Genomic DNA, 23,559 nt, shown 5'->3' with positions numbered 1-23,559 from the left:
TTACAATACTGTGATGGGAGTGATGAAGCATTTAGCAATAAGTTCTATGACATGTGTAAAAAAAAGTAGCCAACATCAAACAAACATCCATAGTGCAAAATCACCAGGCGAGTTTAGCCTGTTGTTTCATCAAGTGCGCTGTCCATGGTGCTGATCAGGCTATAAGGCCCTAATGGCCAATGCAAAAACTGACACATTTACTAATTTAACCGGCGACAATGGTGGGAGGTTGCAATACGATATTTCACCTTATCTTGTTTTTAGTTCATCTGTATTAATCTCACAATCTAATTAGTATGAAACGAATAAAACAATCGGTATTTCTTTCTGAACTAAATTAACTGTTTAAGAACACACTGCACACAATGTGATAAGTATCTCGATTGAGTTATTTCACGATTCAAACAACGTTTTGTTTTTTCAGCATGTGAAACTGTAACTGAAACACTGGACCGTCTTTTCAAGAGAAACCCTACAACCTCCCCCTCTGAAGTAAATGGAAGCCTTCCCCAAATCAATGACGATTTAATCGATTTAATTAAGCTAAAATAAAGAGTTGTCAACGTGCCCGAAGAGCTGATAATATGCGACCAAGGCCAAGCATCTCAGCAGAACGATTGACCTATAGCGCCACCTTGCTGTTGTAAATGTAACCAACTGTACTGCTTGACTATATTAAAATCGTGTGGTTTTGTCAGACTGCCCATTGTTACAAAATACAGAAATTGCATCTCTAAAACTCTAAAATAGCATCTGTATGTGCATTATTGCTGGTGCAATGTGTGCACACCGCTTTAGATTAGTAGTGCATTCAAACTGAACAGCATTTCCAGCATCGCAGAGATAATTCATGCACTGCAGGAAACAGATTGTGCAATAAAAAAAACTACCTTTAACAGGATCGGCAGCCACGCAGCCAACTGGTTTTCACTCTTCGTTCAATTGTCCACACGAGAAAACCGTGAGAGCCGTGGTGCCTCTTCAGGGTGAATACAACAGTGGTCCCATCTGGTTAATTACCTTGTCAATAAACCTTGAAGGTAATACCGCGAGAACTAGAGTTGGGGATGAGAGTTGAGTCTGACCCTCTTTAATAATCCCAACCTAATTCCAAAGTTGCAGCGCATATGTGCCTGTATTTGCATTACCTACAATCCCTTGTACCAATATAATTAAATGCACTCTTTCGGCAATACTAATAATACTAATAATACTACTACTACTACTACTACTACTACTACTACTACTACTACTACTACTACTAATAATAATATAGGTTGAAAAAAATGTCTGACCTGCCTGTAGGCCTTAATAATTGCAGTGTCTATTCTGGGTTGGAGTGTATGGGGCATATTATCATCCAAAGATGTAAATCTTAAAACAAACTAGTTACAGTGAACCTCAGGATTTTTAGATCCCGTAGGGTCTGTGACCCCGAGACAGTTACCTAATTTGCTTGGTTAGTAATGCTGAGCAAAGATTATCTTTTTGTATAATTTTTTTAAAATGATACAGCCCAACTAAACAAATTACATCAGGACTCTATTTAGTTTAGTTTAGTAATTATATCTTCTTTTCTTTTTTTACAATATATACATTTGTCTTCAAGGCGTTCAAAGTTGTTTACCGTATATTAGAATATTAAAATACTGAACTAGAGAAATGTAAAAATATGTAACAACTGCAATGCAATAACTCTCCATGTATGAAGATTTGAGAGGTTTGTTTCACTCAGCACAGCGCCCCCTGCAGTCAGAATACAAGCACATTCTGATAAACGAATACATTATTCTACTTCGCAATGAAATCTCTTTAGTAGTTAGATAACACGTTGTGCTTTAGCTCACTTCAATTATGCTACAATTATCACGGATGATTATATTTATATAGATTACAAAAACATTTAAAAACAATAACAAACAAACAAATCACATCCCCGGGTTTCTCCGGTTCAGACGCACCATATCCGGTCCGGCTGCCAAATCCGTCCGTCACCAACGCGTCTCGTGTAAAAGACTCGTTTGAATGTTGCGTGCACGCTTGATAGCACTTCATTTAACAAAAATCGCATCTCACGTGGACTTTGGCAAAACGGCGAGTGTTTTACAGCCTTTGAGTTCACAAGCTCACTCCCGCTGTCTACTCTCTGTGGACGTTACTCGCACAGCACCGCGACACATGTCAAGTCACCCGAAGAGAGTCTGCACTGAAAACATGAGCGCCATAAAGATCGGAACGCACAACGGCACCTTTCACTGCGATGAAGTTCTCGCCTGCTTCTTCCTCCAGCAGCTACCTGAGTACAAGGTAGGTTCAGTACGCTGTAGTAGACCGTAGAGGGATGGAGGGTGCTGTATTGTTCCTGTGACTGCTGCTGTTTAAGTAACGTTACGGGCTGATGCGATGCTACTTCAGTTTAGAGCATGTTTATGCTCTTTAAATCTGTTTATTTAGTCATTGGCTGAGTTGTTTTTAATGTTTCTGTCACAGATCCCGTGTAGTTGTCTAACTCTCCACGTGGGGGCGCTACTGCACAGATAAATGGAGCTCGCAGAAAGATGACATACCTATAATAATTCTAATATCACCACAGTTGACATTTTATGAGAAAATGCCGGTCAAATAAACTAGGCAACACCTTGAAGCCACTATAAACATGTTTCCACATGTATTTATGAACCAATTAATACAATGTCGCAGTATTTATCAATGGCACAATACCTGTTCCAACAAACCATGTTTCAGCGCAGCCACTAAACTTAAATTGAATTAATAAAATAAAAACAAATAATATCCTCTGTCACAGATTATATAATCTAATCTAATGATATTTATATATACAGTATGTTGATACAATTTTTACACTGATTGTGTACATGACAAATCAAGGTAATTCATTTTTTTGGTGTAAAAATCATAACATTATTGTCATAAAGCAGTCTGGCAGTGATTTGCAACACAGCCCCTACACACAATTTCTCGGACTATTCATGTTCATTCATGATCAGGTGAGAAGCAAACATTGTGCTTATTCATCCAAAAAAAAGTATTTATTTACATATTTGATTTTTCATGCAATGTACACTCGTTCAAAAGTTTAAAATCACCTGTTATTTATGTGTTTCTTCTTTTTTCCCCAATAAGGGATATTTTAACATACAGTAGACAAAACAGTATAAGATTAGACACCACATGTATTATATTTTTTATTGTTTTGGCTCCAAAAGAAAAATAATGAAATTAATAACATTTTTGGTCCACACAGTGTTTCATGAAAGATGAGAATATTGCTGTAACCATTTCTTCCTCTCCATACCTTTCCATTTCAAGTTAGTTTTCCAGTCCAGAAAAACGTTGGGGACCCTCGATCATTATTGAACAGCAAATGTGCAATTGGGCTTTAAAATTGCTCCCGTTGGGCAGATTAGTGCTTTGTATTGCAGCCATGGGAGTGTGAATGTGTGTGCGAATAGATGAATTAGAGCCAAATGTCAAGTGCTTAGTCTGGTAAGGTAGATGGTCACTATATAAATGCAGACCATTTATCATTTAAATATTTTGGTTATCTATTTGCCATATCTGTGGTACTCCAGTTATTAGATTTAATAGGTTTTAACCACGAGCTGTCAGTCCATAGTATGTTCAGCTGACGGGCCTTTATCCAATTCTAATGGTAAGAGCCTGAGGCTCACCGTACATTTTTATTGGGCTGTTTTTAAGAATAATTTTGCTAAAGCAACGTGTGTGTGTGTGTGTGTGTGTGTGTGTGTGTGTGTGTGTGTGTGTGTGTGTGTGTGTGTGTGTGTGTGTGTGTGTGTGTGTGTGTGTGTGTGTGTGTGTGTGTGTGTGTGTGTGTGTGTGTGTGTGTGTGTGTGTGTGTGTGTGTGTGTGTGTGTGTGTGTGTGTGTGTGTGTGTGTGTGTGTGTGTGTGTGTGTGTGTGTGTGTGTGTGTGTGTGTGTGTGTGTGTGTGTGTGTGTGTGTGTGTGTGTGTGTGTGTGTGTGTGTGTGTGTGTGTGTGTGTGTGTGTGTGTGTGTGTGTGTGTGTGTGTGTGTGTGTGTGTGTGTGTGTGTGTGTGTGTGTGTGTGTGTGTGTGTGTGTGTGTGTGTGTGTGTGTGTGTGTGTGTGTGTGTGTGTGTGTGTGTGTGTGTGTGAAAATTCACTTGAATACATTTGGCTCATGGATTGAAAGGGTAGAAAAAACTCAATGCAGCCTTTACTTGAAATCCACAATCCAATGTACAAGATGCTTGTTAACAGATGATGGCAGGTCTAAAAATCTTTCTATTCATTGCACAGGATGCCAAGATCATTCGGACCAGGGACCCGACAAAGCTGGCAGAGTGCGACATCCTTGTAGACGTTGGAGGAGAGTTTGACCCAAAGAGGCATCGCTATGACCACCACCAGAGGTACAACTTTGTAAGCTGCGGCTGAGAGATTAAGTTCAATATGTTTTTGTTTTTTTACTTTGGTTTATTTGACAAGGGACAGTGCACATTAATAAAAACATTCCTTTGAATGTGCCAGTTAGCCAAGAGGCTATTTTTCATCTGTAGTCCCGAGAGGCAGATGTCACAAAACAAACCTAAAAACAGAGATAAGATTACATATACAAGGTTTATACAATATTTACACTTTACAATGGGTGCACAAACACTGAATAGAGTGAGAATATTAATATACATAGTATCATCATTCAGAGACTCTTAGACATTGTCAACTACTAACAAGACATGCAACACGGAGGCTCACAAATTCAAAACACACAAAGCAAAATAAAAGGGAGAACTATGTTAAAATGGAATAGGCTTTAAAGAAAAAAAAGATTATGCTGCATTCTTAGACACACAAAAAAAAAGATCCATCTCAGAGGCACAGAACATAAAAGCAAAGTCAAGACATACAGACAGCCGACAACAGACAGACAAAGACCTGACAGACAGATAGTCGACAACAGACAGACAGAGGGAAAGTTCAGCATTGACAGATTTAAGGACAGTAAGGAGCAGTTAGGCTCTAGTGCTGACAGAGCTGGGTACTAACTAACCATTTCTTTAATTGAGCTTTAAATGAACTGTATGTTTGTAGTTCTCTGTTGGACCATGGGATGGAGTTCCAGTCAATTGCAGCTTGTACAGAAAAAGCAGACTGACTGAAAGCACTTTTCCTGAGCGGGACACTACACTAGTGCTGCACCTCTTGTGAGTTTGTGTGAGAGGTCAAGCCATTTTATTTCAACATAGGTGTTTGGAATACGACCAGGGATATATGAAAATGTTATTGTTCATCACCTATCCTGGTGATCACCTTGTGGGTAATTTTAATGTGGCGAATCATGATTCATTTTTTTACAGTAAAATGTGTACTAACTTAATACTGTTTAGAAATGAATTACTAAAATTTCTCTCAGTAATTTTGAGAATTTTAAAGATTTTTAAGAGGGCATGTAGTCCTTTTGGGCAAAGAACATGATGATGTATTCTTTACATTAACAGATATTCTATGATCTTATTTTTTTTGAATGACTGAAAAATTACTTTTTTAGGGATGCAAACACTGTAAATCTTTCATGCGAGCTATTTAGACATGTAACACCTCAATTCACAGGGACAACTAACAGTGTTGTTAATTGATCGTTCCATTTAGTTTTGTCAGTAAGCTGATGCCAACGGAACATACATTAATATTAAATTAGTCCCGGATTTCATGCTCTCTGCGATTTAACACATTTTTAGTAATCAAGGAGTTCAGTGTCTTAGAATCATATACCCATTACAGTATCTGGCCTCCAAAGAGGAGAGAGTATGTCTCGCCGTGACTTCTCTTCAGACGTCCTTGAAGCACCCCAATCGCATGGATCGCAAAGGAAGACGCTCTATGCTCTCTACTAAATTTCCTGCCAAAGTTCCTGAAGAGTGATTGCATTCACTCAAAGTCTCATCATGTTGAGTAATCAGCCTATTCCAGTTGTCTTGTCAGCTTAATGTCCTGATGATATACAGAGATAGCTTTTATGACCACGGTGATGAAGATATGCCAGGGCTCTCTTCCTGGCAGGTGGTTAGTGATAATTAACGCTCTTGCAATTGAACGCCCCCCTGCTGTTGGTTCACGAGGCACAGGCACTGTCAGGGGCCGCAGGAGAATTCGGCTGTCACTCACATGCGCCTATGGGGGGCAAGACGGTTGTGATGGCAGGGGTGGATGTAAGTGGGCTAGGGTGCTGGAGGAGGTTGCCGAGGGAGATGACGAGAACAGTTAGAGTTCTCATTTCCTTTTTAAAAACAGTGACGGTGCACAGATGAAGTTGACAGCGATACACACTAAGAATAGCAAGAGCCTGAAATTAAACCATTATAGGAGGAGAAAGCAAATAAGCATATTTCCTCAAATGCTTCAACATTTGAGGAAATACGCTTATTTAGAGCATTAAATGAGAAGATTTATGCTATTCCTATACTCGTTAGCTTAGCTTAGCATGCCCACTGGAAATGGGGAAGCAGTTCTTGTCACAAAGGAAACTAATTCTGCCTACCAGCACCTCTAAAGCTCACTTTTAACACGTTGTATCTTGTTAATTCTCGACAAAAACTAAAGTGTAAAAACAAAACAATTCACCATTATTAATACTTGGCCGGAAAAAGCTATTTCCTAGAGTCTTGTCACCTTGAGATGGTTGCCAGGTGACTCCAGGAAACCAGACAGAACCAGGTCAGCAGTCAGACAAAAAGAACAATTAGTCTTTTTAATTTTATTCTCATGTGAGAAACTACTGCAGATATGAAACACTTTTATCATTTGAAGTTTTAAGATTTTCTTTAGCAGGAAAGTATATGTGTGTTGGAGGCACGAGACACTGACTGAAGGTTAATAAAGCACAGCAGATTAGATCTGTCAGGGATTACGTTTGTGGTTGCTCACTCTAGAAATGTACTCGCTGCTTCCACTCGGCAAAGAAATATAGTTTTGCACCAGTGGGCACAATTATGAATTTTGCTGTACCTCCATCAGGAGAGAAATATAATAGATCAATTGCTTTTATGCTGCTTTTTGTGTTTTGACATTGTTTTAGTGGCTTCCACAAACAAGGATTCATGGACACAGCAGACTTCCCCTGCATTCACCAAAAACCTAGTCCGTCAACTAATTTGGCTAATTCAGATTCTGTGATCAGCACATACTCTACGTCTCATTTGCAACAACAATTAATATCCTGCATGTAGTACAACTCAACATGTCTACACAGTAAAAATGAATGCAGGCATTCTCTTAAAAATGTTTAATGCCATCCCTAATCTTAAATAGTTCTTAACTCTTGTTGTCCCTGAAAGGAAGGGGTTAAACCAGCAATGAGCCAGAGATCATAACATTTAAATGAATTAAAAAAAAGAACAAACCCCGACATCTCCCTTTCAAAATACAACATGAGCAGTCCGATTGGCATTTCTCAATTGTTTTTAGCGATGTAATATATTTCTTTAGTCTGAACGATTTCTTTCACATACAGGAAAGCAAATGGAGTTGAGAGATGAGTCTATGATTGGCAGGATGCAGTACAAAAGGTCAAGAACGGTTGAACCTTTGCTTGTTTACAACGAGAGGGAAAACCCAAGTAGTCCGAGAAGCATAGTTGGTGGTTAAGATAAAAATGTAAATAATGAAATGCATGAATACCAATCGAGGTCATTTTGACAGGAGCAGTGAATTGAAGTTGAAGCCTTTTCCGTGACATTATTTAGAATCATAAAAGCCCACAGCGCGCTTAGGCCTCTACGCTCCCAAGCTACGACTCAGGCCTGCAACAGGGGTTTGTTTATTGTGTGTGCGTGTGTTCACCGTGTATTAATTTTCACATGTTAAAGATGCTATTCAATTATGACATTAGAGCCTAAGTAAAGGTAACTAATTCAAATGTGCAAAAGACTTGAAGTTCCAAAGAGGAATTCCTAATTATTTTTGGGGTTTGATGATATTGCGTAGTATCTCTATTGATATGTCTTTTATTGTCATTTTGTTTGTTGTATATGTGCTAATAAATACCAAACTGTGTTTTAAGGCAGTTAAAGTATTTTTAGTGTGTCAAAGTTCACCACAGATAGGCAACTTCCAGTTTTTGGTAAGAACTGTTTAAAAATAATTAAAATACAATTAATACCTAAGATAAAAGGACTGAATAAGTAATTTGAAATGCTTAATTCTATTGGACAGTTATTTAAACTTTCAGAATAAGAGAGCAACACTTGTAAGAATCATTATATAAATTCACAAGAACAGGTAATGGCGCCATTATGTTTATAACAGGACCCTTCCTGTTATACGACTACACCTAGAAAATTCACATAATACGATATATAGCTACATGGGACGGGTGTTTCAATAGTCATTTTTTGATCTCCACATGCAACAAATTGGGGAAGTTTGTGCTCATGGCCGACATGTTAACCTCCGTTATACCGTTTTCTTATCTGACTGTCAGACCGAGAAACACAACAACGTTCATACTCTTACACATTTGTAGGCGTCGCAGCAGTCTTCGTTGTGCATCCTGACGCTCAAACTCTATTCTAAACATTTTCGGCCTCAGCCCCAACAAATTAGACGTGCAGACGTTTGTTTGCTGGGGAACATGGAGAGTGCATGAGGACACCGACTACAGGAGATATTATGAATAAATATGCAGATCAGGATGCAGCATACTAGAAAAAAAAGACCTATTTTTTTTAAACTAATTTTTGCTAGCTTGTTAATATTTAGAGTAACGTATCACGTGACTGATGTGTCAAGAGAAGGGTGTATCTGGTCATTTTTCCAAATAAAACATTTCAGACCTTGATAATCGATCAAATATTTTTTTCATTCATTCTTTCTGTGTGGCCTGGTACCAAAGGACCCGGTGGTTGGGGATGCATTGCACTCTTTCTCTTTAAGGATCAGCTGCTCCTAACAATCTCCTGTGCTATGGAATTGTGCATTCGGGGCTAAACTCTCCTGCAACAACTTTGCCTCCTTTCACCACAATAAACCTCCTGGTAACCACATGATCCCACATAGAGAAATGACAGCGTGCTGATTGCAGATAGCGGCCAAGCGCCTGTCAACTCAGAATAATTCAGATTCACTAACGTACGTACGGTCGTAAAAACCTATGTGACATGAATCCAACTGTAATGTTGCGTGCACAAGTTTTAATACAGTGTCTGTCCTTTCTGCATCATTTTAAGGGAGCACTGGGCTCAGAGTGATGGGAAATTACTGGCCAGTGATTTTCTTTTCATAAAGTGCTTGAGTTTTTTGACTCACTGTTTCTATAGTGACACTCTTGAGTAGGGGATAGATTTCTGAAGCATCACTTTGCCCACAGTAAATAGTTTGCAATGAAGCCCTTCTGTCTAATGACATAGTGATTAGCATAAGGAAGAGGTGCAGCTGGTGCAATATGGGAAACATAGTCAAATATATGTTAAGTAATACTTAATTCTTGCCAAACTAGTTCCAACTCTTAGTGTTTTCTTGACTCGCCTACCTTGTATTAGTTCTGTGTGGTAAATGCTGGTTTGATGACTTCTGTTTGGGAAGCTGGTTATCTTTTTCAACCATTTTCCATTTCACCCTGTCATTTTCCTCCTCGCTCATCTCCTGATAATCAGCATAGAAATGCCTCAGCTTGGCCAATTAGTCATTTTAATGGCCGTGATTACCCCCTGGTTCCCTAGCATGTCACTCATTCATTTGACGATCTGTTTTCCGCTGTGCTGCAGCCCAATCAGCCTAATTAAATGACCAGCAGTGGCTGGGTGCTGGAGCCCACCCATCTCAGCACGTGGCTGAGGAAAGACCTCCGGTGGCTTCCATTCATGTGTGCTCAAGCTTACAAACACGCCTGAGCATGCGTTCTCTTTCTCCGGTCAATGCAAACTGCCTCGGCAGATGTGCAGAATGTTGCAAGGGCCTTTTGTAATGTGTTAATGAGCAGAACGCTAACGTTTAATCTCCCAAGCCTTGGCTTTAGTATTGAGTTTAATCTGCCGATGGACCAAGTGTTTTTTTTATTTTTGCTTTAATATAAGCTTTACATTTCTTTATATGTTCGAGACGTGGCTGCAATACAGGAGTACGCCTATGACATCTGTCGGCAAACAAGTTGCTCACTTCAGCTCATACTTTGACTTTATTCATTTTTTTTTACTTAAGCAAAGCAACCATCAGTAATTTATCTTCATTAATGATTTTGTAATGGAGAGAATAGGTTTTTGGTTATTTACATAATCGATTCAACGTTGGGTCAATCACAGTTTTCCTAAAGCCCAGGCTGATGTTTTCAAATGGCTTGATTAATCGGACCAAGAGTCCATAGCCAGATATTCCGTTTACATGATCTAAAACATGGCATTTTAAATACCAAATGATTAATGGATCAATAAAAATAAATAAAATACATAATTGTTATTACAGCCCTTATTTAGCAGTTCATTCTGATAAACCACTTCTATATTGACCCATTCCATACAGTATGGGCTGAAACTAGCATCTGTTTCAAAACATCGTACACAAGCAGTAGACCTTTGTCACTCACTGTCAATAGAATATTGTCTTGGCGTTAAAAGTCCATTTCTATTTCTGTCGCTGTCCGCTAACACAATGTCTTCTCTCTCTTCAGGACCTTTGCGGAGACCTTCCACAGTCTGTGTCCAGAGAAGCCATGGGTGACCAAGCTCAGCTCTGCAGGCCTGGTCTACCTCCACTTTGGTCGTCAGCTGCTGGTCCAGCTGACGCAGCTGAAGGAGGGCGACAGGCAGCTGGAGGGGCTCTTTGACAAGGTGAGAGGAGGAAGACGATGGATTCAGAGCAGACAGTGGATCAGCATCCATTGTGTTTTATTCATAGCACAAACACTCCTTGGAAACAGATGTTTCCTCTCGACTCACTCGTATCAAACATTGCCTCGGCTGATGAATTGAACCTCAACACTGATTTCATTGATAAGTCTATTAAGGTGTGAAGAGAAAAGCTAGCTCGTCAGTTAATTTGGCAAAATAAATCACAACGGGCACGTATCCCTCTGCATTTTGTCCATGGTGGTTATTTATTGCAGTCGGAGTCTGTAGAAAATGCAGAATACTCTATTCTGATTGGTCAATTAATGCACGCTACGGTCTGTTTTTAATAATTTAAAGATCGATATTTTATTTAAATTATTGATTTATTTAATAAGAGTCCATGTAATAAGCGGGCTAATGTACAGCGAGCGGGTCATTACTGTCCAATGTACATCACCTTACTTAGTTTATGACATTTTGCCTTCATCAGACAGTTGGCAGAGAGAGATTATGAATAAAAATACTTCGACGGGATGTGGCAAAGTTCACTGGCCACCGCAGTTATATTTAATGTATTTTAGACAGCCAGTAGGAGGCCTCAGCACACAGAACATTTTGACGGCTAGGCTCATTAAGCCAGCCAAATTATAGTTCAACCATAAATATTAGCACTTAACTCATATTATCATTGGCCTTTTGATGTGTCAGTTTGTTTTAAGCCCCAAATAATCCTTTTATCCACAGCTGGAGCTTTATTTATTTTTAGGAAACTGTGTTTCTCGTCCTCAGCCAGTTCAGAGAAACTGACTCTGTTTTTCCTCTAAAACTTAGTTCCACTTTTAAAATGTCATCCGTTTGCTGGTTGACCTTCCGATGTACCGAGTAGTTGACTTTTCAGCGCTAAACATGTCTCCACTTCTCTGCTCCTCTGCTCCTCTTCCACTTTCTACAGATTTGCCATTGAATTGTAAAATGGCATAAAATGTGTGTTTCCTTTTGCTTTAATGATCTAGCCGTGCACTTTAGCCATCACACTGTGACCAAATAAATCAGAATAATGTAATCCCAGTACATTGCTCTCTCCTGAAAAGTACTGTCTTTCTTAATTTCTTTGGCTTGAAAAAAGGGATTTACTGCCAATTCTTCCTTTTGCATAAACATAAAACAGCCGACTGTGGTGTCATTGCAGGTCCCTAACCTCTCCTGTCATGTGTCTCTTTCGATTCCTTGTAGCTGTATGAGAACTTTGTGGAGGAAGTCGATGCTGTAGACAACGGCATTTCACAGTGTGACGGAGAGGCCCGCTATTCTGTCTCCACCACTCTGAGCACACGTGTCGGCCACCTGAACCCACGCTGGAACAGCAAGAGTCAGGACACTGAGGTGATTACGTGAGTGTGAGTGTATACTCGCACTCAGCACACAGGCCGGTCTGATGCAGCACTTTTATTATGTGTCTTTTGAACGAAAGGTCACAGACATGTGATCTGTGTGGGTCTGTATCTGTGATATACAATTATATAAGAATATATAAGAGTCTCTGAGTCTTGTAGTTTCAATTGAAAGAAGTTACTTCACAAAGAGTATAACAGCAGGAAAACCCCTGCAAATATTTTTAAGATTTCTGGATTGGTGGTTGGGTTTAGTTGAGAGGGTTAATGTAAAGATATAACAGATTATTGACTATTATTACTTACTACAAAATGGAAATAGAAATTTGTCAAACAGCTGCTTCACAGCAGCAGGTTTTATGACTATTACAGTCTGTGCTCTGTGGATATTGTAAATATGTGTTTTGTAATTGCTGAGATGTCTCCAATATGACTCATAGACACTCATGGGTATTGCTGTGTGTAAATTGCTGAAGGGAAAAAAAAACAGTCCAAGTACCCCAAGAAATTTAGTTACTATTGCATAAGACAAAAAAGAGCAACAAATCCTCAGATTGTAGAGGTTAGAACTGGGTATATTTGGCATTTTTGCTTGAAAAATTACAATTAATTGATTGATCAGTATATTTTTAACTATAGCCGTTGATTTATTTGTCATTATTTTTTTTTCTTATTGTTTGAGCCCTACTTATATCCAACATGATCCCAGACAGATATGATAAAACATGAACTCAAACAACCCAAATGTTTTTAAAACCTAAATTGTGTAAGCGCAAGCCAATCAAAATATTCAAATGCAACAGAAAGACAACCTCTCTAGTGGATGACTGCGATTTAACAGAAGGAACCTAAAAAGGCTTTTACCTTTTTAGGTTCTTTTAGGTTTTTCTAAAAAAAAACATACACGCATAAGAAACGTGCAGTAAAATACAAATTCAAATAGGTCAAGAGTGTTGTGGTAAACAGATTGAGTGCAATTCACTGCAATTTGTGTTCAGAGGTTGTTTTTAGAGACCTGTTCTGGCTCTCATTAGTGCACGAGGGGATGCCTGCAGGGAAACGGCACCTGTTCCTCTGCATGATAATACCTGCAGCCTGGCTTTGTATATATGTTTCCATTGTCGTGGCTGTCTCAGTGGAATAGCAGGCCTATTATTATTATTATTTTTCCGCATTTCAGTTCACATGATTATGACCCTTGTGACTTGACTTTCCTTTCAATTTCAGCTTTAAGAGATCTCAAAAAGGGAGAAATGTTGAAAACTGTTTGACAGTTGACTTGATGGTAGACTGAGCTGGTGAACTCTCATCAGTGGCTGTGATCATTAAAAACCATACGCTGACGTTTAAAAAATTCCCATAATTGGATGCATGCTGATTAGACCTGTCAAGCTCTGTGCGTTTCAGATGGCACGTTTTTGTGTCTGTCTTTCTGTCTCATGCTCTCTCGGGTTTCTCATGAGGAAGTGAGCTCAGATGAGGGTTTGTGAAGGACGTAACGGGAAGCTGCTGAAGCAGGGCTGCAAGGATTAGTGTGGCGGTGGTTTATCTGGCACGTAGTCTCACTTAAAGTATTTGACATCGAACTGAATTGGAATTCAGAGGTGCTGTAGGAGTGACGAAAGGATCATGAACCATGAGCAGTTCTTATTTAATGTTTTCATCAAAATGGCATCGGTTTCCAAAAAACTCTTTCTTCATAATCTGATGTTACTCTCACATGCTTCCAGTGTATTTGATGTATGTATGTGTCCATATGTTTTTACCAGGAGGGTTTCAGAAAGGCTATGAAGATTGTTGGGGAGGAGTTCCTGGACCGTCTGGAGTACTACCAGTCTGCCTGGCTGCCGGCTCGTGCGGTGGTGGAGGAGGCCGTGAAGGGAAGGCATCAGGTACAAGACGGTCCGATCTAATGTGTGCACGTTTTGGTTTTATATTTTGTCATTGTAATTTGGGTCCTGAACAACTTTCTGAAGCTGCCATGATTGATTGTACATCACTTTTGTCACCTTATTTTGAAAGAAATGCTGCAAGAAACTAAACAATTAATAGTCCATAATTCATCAACAGCAATGGGTTTCATGCTTTCCTTGTATGAGTATATGTTAAATTATATTTAAGTATACATTTTAAAATTTTTATTTTGCAGCATTGGTGATACAAATAATACCAAATGTACCAATCACCAAATGATTATTGATCCATTATCTATAGATCGCAGATGCGAGATTGCTACAAACCTCTTACTCTGAAATTATAATAATCTGAAATTATATTTTAAGTATTGAGCCAGAAAAGTGTCTTTTAGTTTTAGGCATTGAAAAACTTGTATTGGCTCTTAAAAATATTATATTAAAAAATGTTCCATTAGAAAAGATCACACGCAGACGTAAAAGAAGAGTAACTTTTAATAATTTGAAACATCTTTACAGCGAAAAAACGGGATTTCTTTTCACCGTTTTGTGTCAACTTTAAACATACAAGTTTTTTAATGCCTGTGTTTGCACTTCAATGGGGAATTGTGTCTTCGATGCCCCAAACCTCAAGTTAGAACCTATATTATACTTTTATGTATAACGATGTTGAGAAACTTGATTTTAAATCTGTAAAGTTCGAGCAAATTATGTTCTTCTCTTCCAAGGAATCCCCAATTACACAGAAAACTGCTGCTGCCTTTCTATCGTGCACATCAGTAACACACAATGTATGGTTCTCTTCTCGTTCCCAGGTGGATCCCAGTGGGGAGCTGGTGTTGTTCTCCCAGGGCGGGTGTCCCTGGAAGGAGCATCTGTTTTCCTTGGAGAAGGAGCTCAAGGTGGAGTCGCCCATCAAGTTTGTCCTTTACCCCGACCAGAATGGACAGTGGAGGGTCCAGTGTGTCCCCGCTGGGCTCAACACCTTCCAGAACAGGTGATTATTTCATATATTATACATACAAGAGCTACAAGAGAGACTGCTACTATTTTTGGTTCGATTTTTATTAAAGGTTATTTAAACTCCATTTTATGGCTCACAAGATGTGGCTTGTGATCTCATACGTGGAAGGAGCACCTTGCACCAGCTACCCTGGCAGAAAAATCAGAACTCGTAAGGATGTTGTGACACTTTTTTACAGCTCCAGAGGCTCTCAGACGTGTTGAAACACATTGAGCTCTGGTGATTGAGGCGAATCATGATGTATGATTTAAATTTCATGCTTGTCCGACCATTTGACAACTTCTCACGGAGTCATCCGATGAGAGACAAACTCCTGCTTGAAAAAAAATACTTGTTTTGTAGGATGGCGATGACTCTTTAGTTAAAACGCAGAGGTTTTGTTCTCACATTTCTCTCTAAGGAGTTGAAAGGATGTAAGAAGCGCACCTAATACTTAGACAGAGACACCTGAGCCCTTTCTCCCACTCGGGTGTTTTTCTTTTCCTAATGTGAAGCACACCCTCTGCTCCAGATACAGCAAGCTGGCAGATATACAGTACGTGCTGGTTGGGCAATTTGACAGGTGCTTTTATTTACAGCTAATTACTTAAAGGAACAGTGTGTAGCATTTAGGGCGATCTATTGGTCGAAATGCTTTCTTAATAATCATCTGGAAATAAGAATCATTGTGTTTTTGTTACCTTAAAATGAGCCAACTCTTAACGCCATTACTTGAATCAACATTTTTAGCTATTAATTTCCAAAACTTTTTTTTTTTATTCTCTTGTCTGTCACTCTTGTGTATTTACCATCTTTTAATGATATGCTTTTTCTTTTACATATTTAATGCACTGTAAATCGCGTTGCTTTACGTTTGTGCCCTTGCCTTACTTTTCCTTGTACACCAGTCAATGCTTCTGTTGTTATGGAGGCTTCCTGCATCTTTTAGCAATAATGAGGTCCCTCAAACCCTCAAACTCCACACCTTAAGGGAAAGATGCCTCACCCATGCTCATTAAATCATATTGGCATTATTGCCTTGCCGCTCTTTAGATAATGACAGTGATGACAAGACAGTCACCTTCTGTGTGAATTCACACCTCTGAAGTCTGTTGTTTGTTACCACTGGAGGGGAATTGTGTACCTGAGGAGCCTCTTGAGCTCCCACCCACAACGCTGCTCTAATAACGTCATCAGCATCCCCGCGGGGACCTTGAAGTTGGTGTGGTGTTTGACTGCATCCCTGCACACAGCACACAATATGAATATGGCCAAGAAAACCTGCTCCCTGCTTCTCCCGTATATTATGTGGAGGTACTCGTCTAGCTGCTTGCTTTACAGCGTTTAACCTCTTCTAACACATTTTCAGTTACATTTTGCACCATATACTGACTGAACATGACTTGTGTGCGTGTGTGTAAAATGCTTTGTTTTGCATTTTGAGTGTCACTTTCATCTATTTTCTCTAGCCTCCTCCACTCTTGCGCACAAATTATGTCCGTCATATCTAGAACCTGTACCGTTTAGTGGCAGCACTTTTACAGTTTTTAACCTTCATCTTGGTGTGAGAGACTGAGACATTTTAAACTACATTATCTCATAAGCATGCACCATTTTACAAACCGGATTAAGGAACATTTGACCACTAAATGTCCTGGCATTGAATGACAATACTTTGGTTAATGCACTTGATGTTTCTTTCATGTGTTTAATTTTTTATATTTTTTAATTGTTAGGTTGTCTTTGACTTTTTGCTCTTATCTTTTAAGTCTGTTATTTTAGTTTTAAGTGGTGCTTGTGTTAAACGCTTTACATCTTTTCCAGGATCCTCTTAAAAAAGAGATTCAAAATCTCAAGGGGATTATCCTGGGTAAAGAAAGAAAACACAAATGAACTACACAAAAGATTAAAACTAGTAGTCAGATAATACTTTAGAGAATGAGGAAGGAAGATACTGCTAAAGCAAATGTACCTTTTTATTGCCTGGATCATTGGTCGCACTGACCTCGCGTTGACCTCTCAATCCACTTCTTGATGATACAAGTCGGCACACTTTTTTTTAATTCAGTATGTTCGGGGTCATTTAGGGGCAGTCAGTTCTGTAGGAATTTATAAATTGGCCTTTAAACTAAATATAAAACAAAATCCAAATTTATTGGCTGACATTATCCCTCTTATTTGTTATTTACCCCGGAGCACGAATCATGCAGCTTTATGTAACATATATGTTTGGTTATTATCGAGACTTCTATTTGATCTTTATTTATCCCAAGCCCCACATCTAGATAAGGGAACAATTTTAATTCACGTTGAATGCAAACGATCCCAAGGGAAAATGTAGTAGATGTAAATGTAATGTTTCAATAAAAGACAGCTTCTTAAAAATGTGTCAAAGAGAAGATAATTGTGTTTTTAAAGTTGTGACATTTTCTATATAATTTCCTCTTCCTGGATTCAAGGCTCTGAGCAAACCCATCCATTATGCAATGTAATTGAATCAATCAAATTTACCGAACCTATATCCTAAACGTATGCGCTTAAACTCTTTTAAACGTAAAAGCTTTACAGAATTAGGCATTAGGCATTAGCAGTTACTTAATACAGCTCTGATACATTAAACAGTTATCCGGCTGATATCAGTAAGATCAAATTAAAAACATTAAAGTAAGAATCTCATGCATGTTTTGTTTCCTGTAAATCTTTTGTGCAATTTCAATCCTACACAAGAATGGCAGACTTTGCCACTTACAATGAAAACTGCTAGAGATGTATTGAATGTCTTTTACCAAAAACTTTAATTTTATGAACATGTAAGGGTTATAGCTCTAATATGCTAATTCTTATGATCCACACAGCAACTCTATTCTCACGACTTCTGTCTGCTTTATCATGTGTTGAATGTCTTTCTATCTCTTCCACGATGCTCTTCCTGAGGGTTTTTTTTTCATTTGAAAGTTGCTTCATTTTTGTGGAACAGTCGTTATTTGAATCGAGGGTCGAAAGGTTATCATATTACAGATTGTAAAGCCCTCCGAGATAAATACGGGATTTTGGTCTTTAAAAGTCCAATTCACTTTCCAGATGTGATCTCTCAGATTACTTCATGCTCGGCTTGAGCCCTCACTATCACAGCAGATGGGCTCTAAGCCACTAGTCCACCTGACCACCATGTTCTTAAGGTGCCTTGTAACCTCCAACACTATGTGCTCTTATGCGTTTCTCCTTGTTGGACTCGTCTCATTATTGACACACTGTGGGTTGCCCAAAGACACGGGGAGAGGGTGGAATAGTGTTTTGATTCGGTCCTAGTGTGACCAATCGCTTCCTCTTTTCATCTCTTCCCATGAGGTCCCCTTGCTGTTGGCTCTCCCAGTAGTGTTTCTTTTCTGCCTTTCTCACTGTCTCCCTTTTTGTAGAGTATTTCTGTCACTGTCCCATAATCACCCTCTTCCATTTTCCTATCCGTCTTGTGCTCTTCCCATTAATCCTATATCTCCCCCCTTTATCTCCCCTTACCCCCTATCTCGCTGCCTCACCTTTCACACCTTCTGCCCATCCCTCAACGCTTCTTAGACTTTCTTTTCCACTCTGCTTCAGAATGTCATCAGTCGGCAGCTCTTTGGATTGAAAAGACAGGCACGTGTTTATGGTGCAGAAGCTGATGATTTAATTTAATTCAAACATGGCGGATGGTTCCGGAGATGCATGAGAACGGTGACTTGTGAGATGGATAAAACAACATGGCTCCAGATGGCGCTTTCTCTAGGTGGCCTGTTTCCTCCCAGCAGGCATGTGCCGACTCTGCGAAAGGGGTGTTGTTATCACCTGTGTCCCTGCTACTGCACCGGGGGGGGGGGGGGGGGGGGAAAAGGTCTATTTTTATCTACATCACATTGCTAAGGAAATGTGAGCTGGGAGTGGAAGCAGTTCTTACTCTGAGATGTACTATACATGAGAATACTGTAGGTTGACAGCAATATGAGCTGAGCCAGAACATATTACTTTATTTCTGGAAAAATCCCACTGGCTGCTGTCACACTTATCTTTTGTGCCTCTGTATTAGGGCTTCAGCTAATGGTTGTTTTGTTATCCTTTTTATTAATTGTTTGGCCAATAAAATGTCTGATAATAGTGAAAAATGACCATCACTATTTCTTAAAGCCCCTAGGTGACGTCTTTAAATGTCTGACAAAAAGTCCTAACGCTAAAGATATTTCATCAGATATTCCTTCAACTCAATTCAATCACATGAGTGAAAGAAAAGGAGAACATCTTCACAAATAAGAAGCTGGAATGAGAACAATTTCTGAAATGTTGTCATTTTGTCCTGGAAAATCTATTAAAAGAATAGTTATAAAATGATTATTTGCGCTATACAAGTTTATTTTTTCCTTAATCAATATAGAATCTCTTATATATGACATTCCTTATTAAAGGTGGATTAAAAAAAAAACATTGTATTTGTGGCTTAAAATAATTAAATTGAAGTGGATGAAATTGAAATTATTTCCCTCTAAAAGAAGCAGCATTATGCACGGTTTTCCCCCCTCTTTAGCCCTGTAGTGTGTGAGTTGGTTTAATCCCAGGTATTTGTTGGTCCATGTTAAGGAGGAAATGTGTGTGTAAAAAAAAAAAGACGGTGTTCATGAATTGAACGCCTCTGTGTCTCTTGTTATTGTCCACGAGGGGAAGACTGTACAACCACTAAAACACAGGCTTAATATTTTATGTTTTAATGACCTTTTATCTCCAGTATGTGAAATGTTTTATTCTATCGAAGCACTAATTCCCAGTATCTTGTTGTGGTATGGTTGGGGAGATCTTGAGAAGTTAATTAGCTAATTGTGGTCTTATTTTTAGACCGGTCATCTTGAGAATCAGAGCTTCCGGGCCTGTCGTAACAAGTCATCCCCCTCCTACTCTTATTACCAGCCCTGTTGACTTTTCCTCTTGAGCTCATTTCCCAGCCATACTGTGGAGCTATCGATTGGTTGTTTCATTTTACAGAGATTAGGGGTTTGCCGGGTTTTCTCCCCAGGTGTGCTTCAAAATCGAGAAGAGGAGAAAAACTCTTTTCAAAGTGCCGCTGTGGTCGACAACCGTGTCACTTTATTTCTGACAAGTTAGACTGTACAGTTCCATAATTCATCAAGCGTGGGACAGAGTGGCCTGATGTCGGCATGACTTTTTTGACAAATTAAATCTGATGCTTTTGGCACAATTTAGTCTGTTCCTTTAAGGCTTTCAAAGGCTTTTTTTTAAAGAAGCGGTGGATTAACGATGAAGTTATGAATCTGAATATAATTACAATCATTGCTAATTATGTCAATACCTTTAAGCACTGTAGTAATGGAGATGATAACCCCATTGAGGCAAGAATGACGCACACTCACAAAAGAGAGCTGGTAATGTTTTTTAAATGGTGTGCCAGGCTGTAGACAGAGGTGGATGCCACACGCAGTGGGTGGTAAATGAGCTGCTCCACATTACAGAATTACATTTATGAATTCTCAGCCTCCGTACATTGCATCCAGAGACATGTTGTTGAGGCCAGCTTGTAAACCCTTGCAAAGGCAATCTTTTGCTGTAAGATTGCCTGTTGACTCCGCTGCCATAGCATGGCTTTCATGAGCCCATCTGGGATTTTCCACATTTCGGGAGAAGAATCAAGCAGATTTGTATTGCTCTATTAGCTGGGCCAGCTTGTCGTGGGCCTTTATGTGACGGGTCACTGCAGTTGACCTCAGGTCAGGAAATCAGCATTTACCAGAGTAATGTCTTTGTGCCAAATCATCATTTAAGAAAATAAAACTGACTTGTTGCAGCTTTATTTTAGTTATACTACTTTTATTTATATTTTGTTGACATTCATCCATCCATAATATATTTTTTTAATGGCAGTGTAGAAATGCACAGTGTGCTTTACCAAAGTGTCGACAGGAAGTGAGCAGCCATCTGTAAGCCAACTTGTCCTTCTGTCTTCCTGGCCCAGGCTGTCCTTGCTAGAAGAGTGGCGTGGTGTTCGCGATGAAGCGCTGTCTGAGCTCAGCGGGATCAAGGGCTGCATCTTCGTCCATGCTGGAGGCTTTATTGGTGGGAACAAGAACCAGGAAGGAGCCCTGGAGATGGCCCGGAGGACCCTGCAGGCCGCCGCCCAGTCCCCTGCGAACGGAAGCAGCTGAAGGTTCAGAGAGGATAGCCGACAGCACATTTTGTTCTTTGGGTCAGTCTTTAGAGAGGATTAAAACGTTAATTTGCTATCTCGCAGCTTGTTTGTCCCAGCTTTTCAGGGCTAATGTTGTTTTGTTGCCAGGACAGGGATGGTATGGAAATGGCAGCCAAATAACCTTGGACCACTTCCCAAAATACCTACAGTATATTCCAACACAGGCTTTCTCTGAATCATAATATTGACTCATATTTTTCCTTTTTCCCTGTTCTTATGAATGTGGGAATGTTTTGTTGTTTTTTTTGCAATAAAGGACTATTTGGATTACACTCTGTTTTTTTGTAATCATTTGATTATTAGGTTACATCCTGAATTAAAGTGATTGTTTTCCCTGCTCTGCTCACGACTCTTCTGTCACCATCAAGGAAATGGGATGTGGGCAGACTGGTCGACTAACGCCAACATCTTCAAAGCCTTGAATACCACGGCCTTACCTTTCAAGGGTCGATTCATATAGACGCACAAACAGTGGTTCACCCTTTCATTTCCAGCATCCTGACATTAACTGTAGCACCACAAAGAGACACAGAGGCTATTTCTGCTCGCTGCCAGATCAAAGCGTTATTAATAAGGCCTGATTAATTCTGAGAAATTGCATTTCCAAACCCCACAAAGCGGTGCTTCTTATGGCAGCTGGTGTCGTGACAAGGTTACCGGCAGTGGGACGAGCCGTGCAGTCGATTTCCCTGTAATAAAGTTTGGGATATGCCTTAAATTTCTCATTAATACTCAAGATTCCCCCTGCCCCCCTTATCTCTACATGTTACTCACAGCTTATTGCATTCTCCACAAGGCTGTCCTTCTGCTGCTCTTGCCTTATGGAACATTTTGCTGTAAAATGTCATTACTGTGCATTTTATTTCCATCAATGGCGACGAGCAAAATGCCACAGAAGTGAACAACTTACAGTTGTTAATATTGCTCTGCATCTTTTCCTCTTTGTCATTCAGTCTGTTGTGCAGACTGTTCATTCTTCATTGATGAGGCCCTGATATTGTCTTTCTTTGTCACTCTCAGTTTAAACAGAAGTATTTTATGCTCTAAGTGGATCCCGCTCAGGTCCCCCCCCCTCCCCCCCCCCCCCCACACACACACACGCATGCATTTTAGTGTTATTACTCTGTGCGCTATTGTCCTGGACCTGAGCCACGGTCTCAATCTAATCTATACACATTTGTGACAGCCTTTTACAGTCACGTCGTTCATATTGTTATCTCTGCCATCTCTAGTTTTGTTTGGGACAGAAAATAGTCATTTTCCAAAGCTTGCACCTCACTAAGACAGCGCGAAGGTATATTCACTGCAGTAGTGTAATTGCAACCACTTTGAGAGAAACATGCAACACAAAAATATGACAAAAACTGTATTGATTTGCATTTCCAGCCACCACGTTACTCTTGAATCCACAATTGCAGGCTTATTTATGACGTATAGTGCACTTGCCTGATTGTTGACGCAAGATACTCTGACTGTATTTCATAATCCAAAGCCTCCTCAAAAGACTTTCTAGTTTTAGCCTATGCTCTGGTTTTCTCCCTTTGAACAGGAAAACTGCCAGCATTAAGTCCTTTCCTGTCTACGAAATGACATACAAAGCGAACATTTAAAAATATTTTGTAATTTCAGCAGGGGATATTTTCCGTCTGCGTGGTGGTTTCTAACAACACAGCAACAAACCAATTGTTTGTGTTGGTCCTCAGTCGTAAGCAGTTTTAGACTACTCCAGCCATGGCAAGTCCCAGTTGGCCACGCTGTGGAAAAATGGCTACTGAGAGCCTCAGCAGAGCACCTGCCCCCAGCCTGACCTGTTGATGGGGGATTCATTCCCACCGCATTAATCTTTTTTTTTTAAATCTCTCTCCCACTCCATCAGGCGTACCAGACAAACAGTGGTTTTCACAAAACAGATAATAGATGAAATTATAACCACTCTCTGTGTCTTGCAGGAATATATTCCTGCCACATGCTGTCATATCTTTTCATTTCCCTCTATCTGTTGACAAATTTGTGCAAGGATCATTCACTTTCCCCCCTGAGGATTACAGCCAAACTGCACAATTGCACAAACTATTTCAAGTCAGGTTTTCCAGTAGATTTAACATCACCATCAAGAAACAGCTCCTATGCTTGTACATCTTTTCAAACTGCTCCTGAGAAAATACCAAATAGACAGTATATAAATGTTTTTCCTGCTGCTGTTTGAA

At 39.6% G+C, this 23,559-nt stretch overlaps 1 protein-coding gene across 1 annotated transcript; it reads left to right on the top strand.

Moving 5' to 3' along the window:
- The first annotated feature begins 1,964 nt into the window (after positions 1-1,964).
- myg1 (myg1 exonuclease) lies at positions 1,965-21,624 on the top strand. The gene is made up of 7 exons (XM_034533905.1): positions 1,965-2,307; positions 4,299-4,411; positions 10,660-10,819; positions 12,053-12,202; positions 13,980-14,102; positions 14,939-15,120; positions 21,119-21,624. The coding sequence occupies exons 1-7, from the start codon at positions 2,026-2,028 to the stop codon at positions 21,306-21,308; spliced, it is 1,200 nt and encodes a 399-aa protein (XP_034389796.1). The 5' UTR covers positions 1,965-2,025; the 3' UTR covers positions 21,309-21,624.
- The last annotated feature ends 1,935 nt before the right edge of the window (positions 21,625-23,559 follow it).

This window comes from Cyclopterus lumpus, chromosome 5, assembly GCF_009769545.1.
Source record: "Cyclopterus lumpus isolate fCycLum1 chromosome 5, fCycLum1.pri, whole genome shotgun sequence".
Lineage (NCBI taxonomy): Eukaryota > Metazoa > Chordata > Actinopteri > Perciformes > Cyclopteridae > Cyclopterus > Cyclopterus lumpus.
Note: the sequence above shows the minus strand (reverse complement) of the source record. Positions and strands in the feature narration are given on the sequence as shown.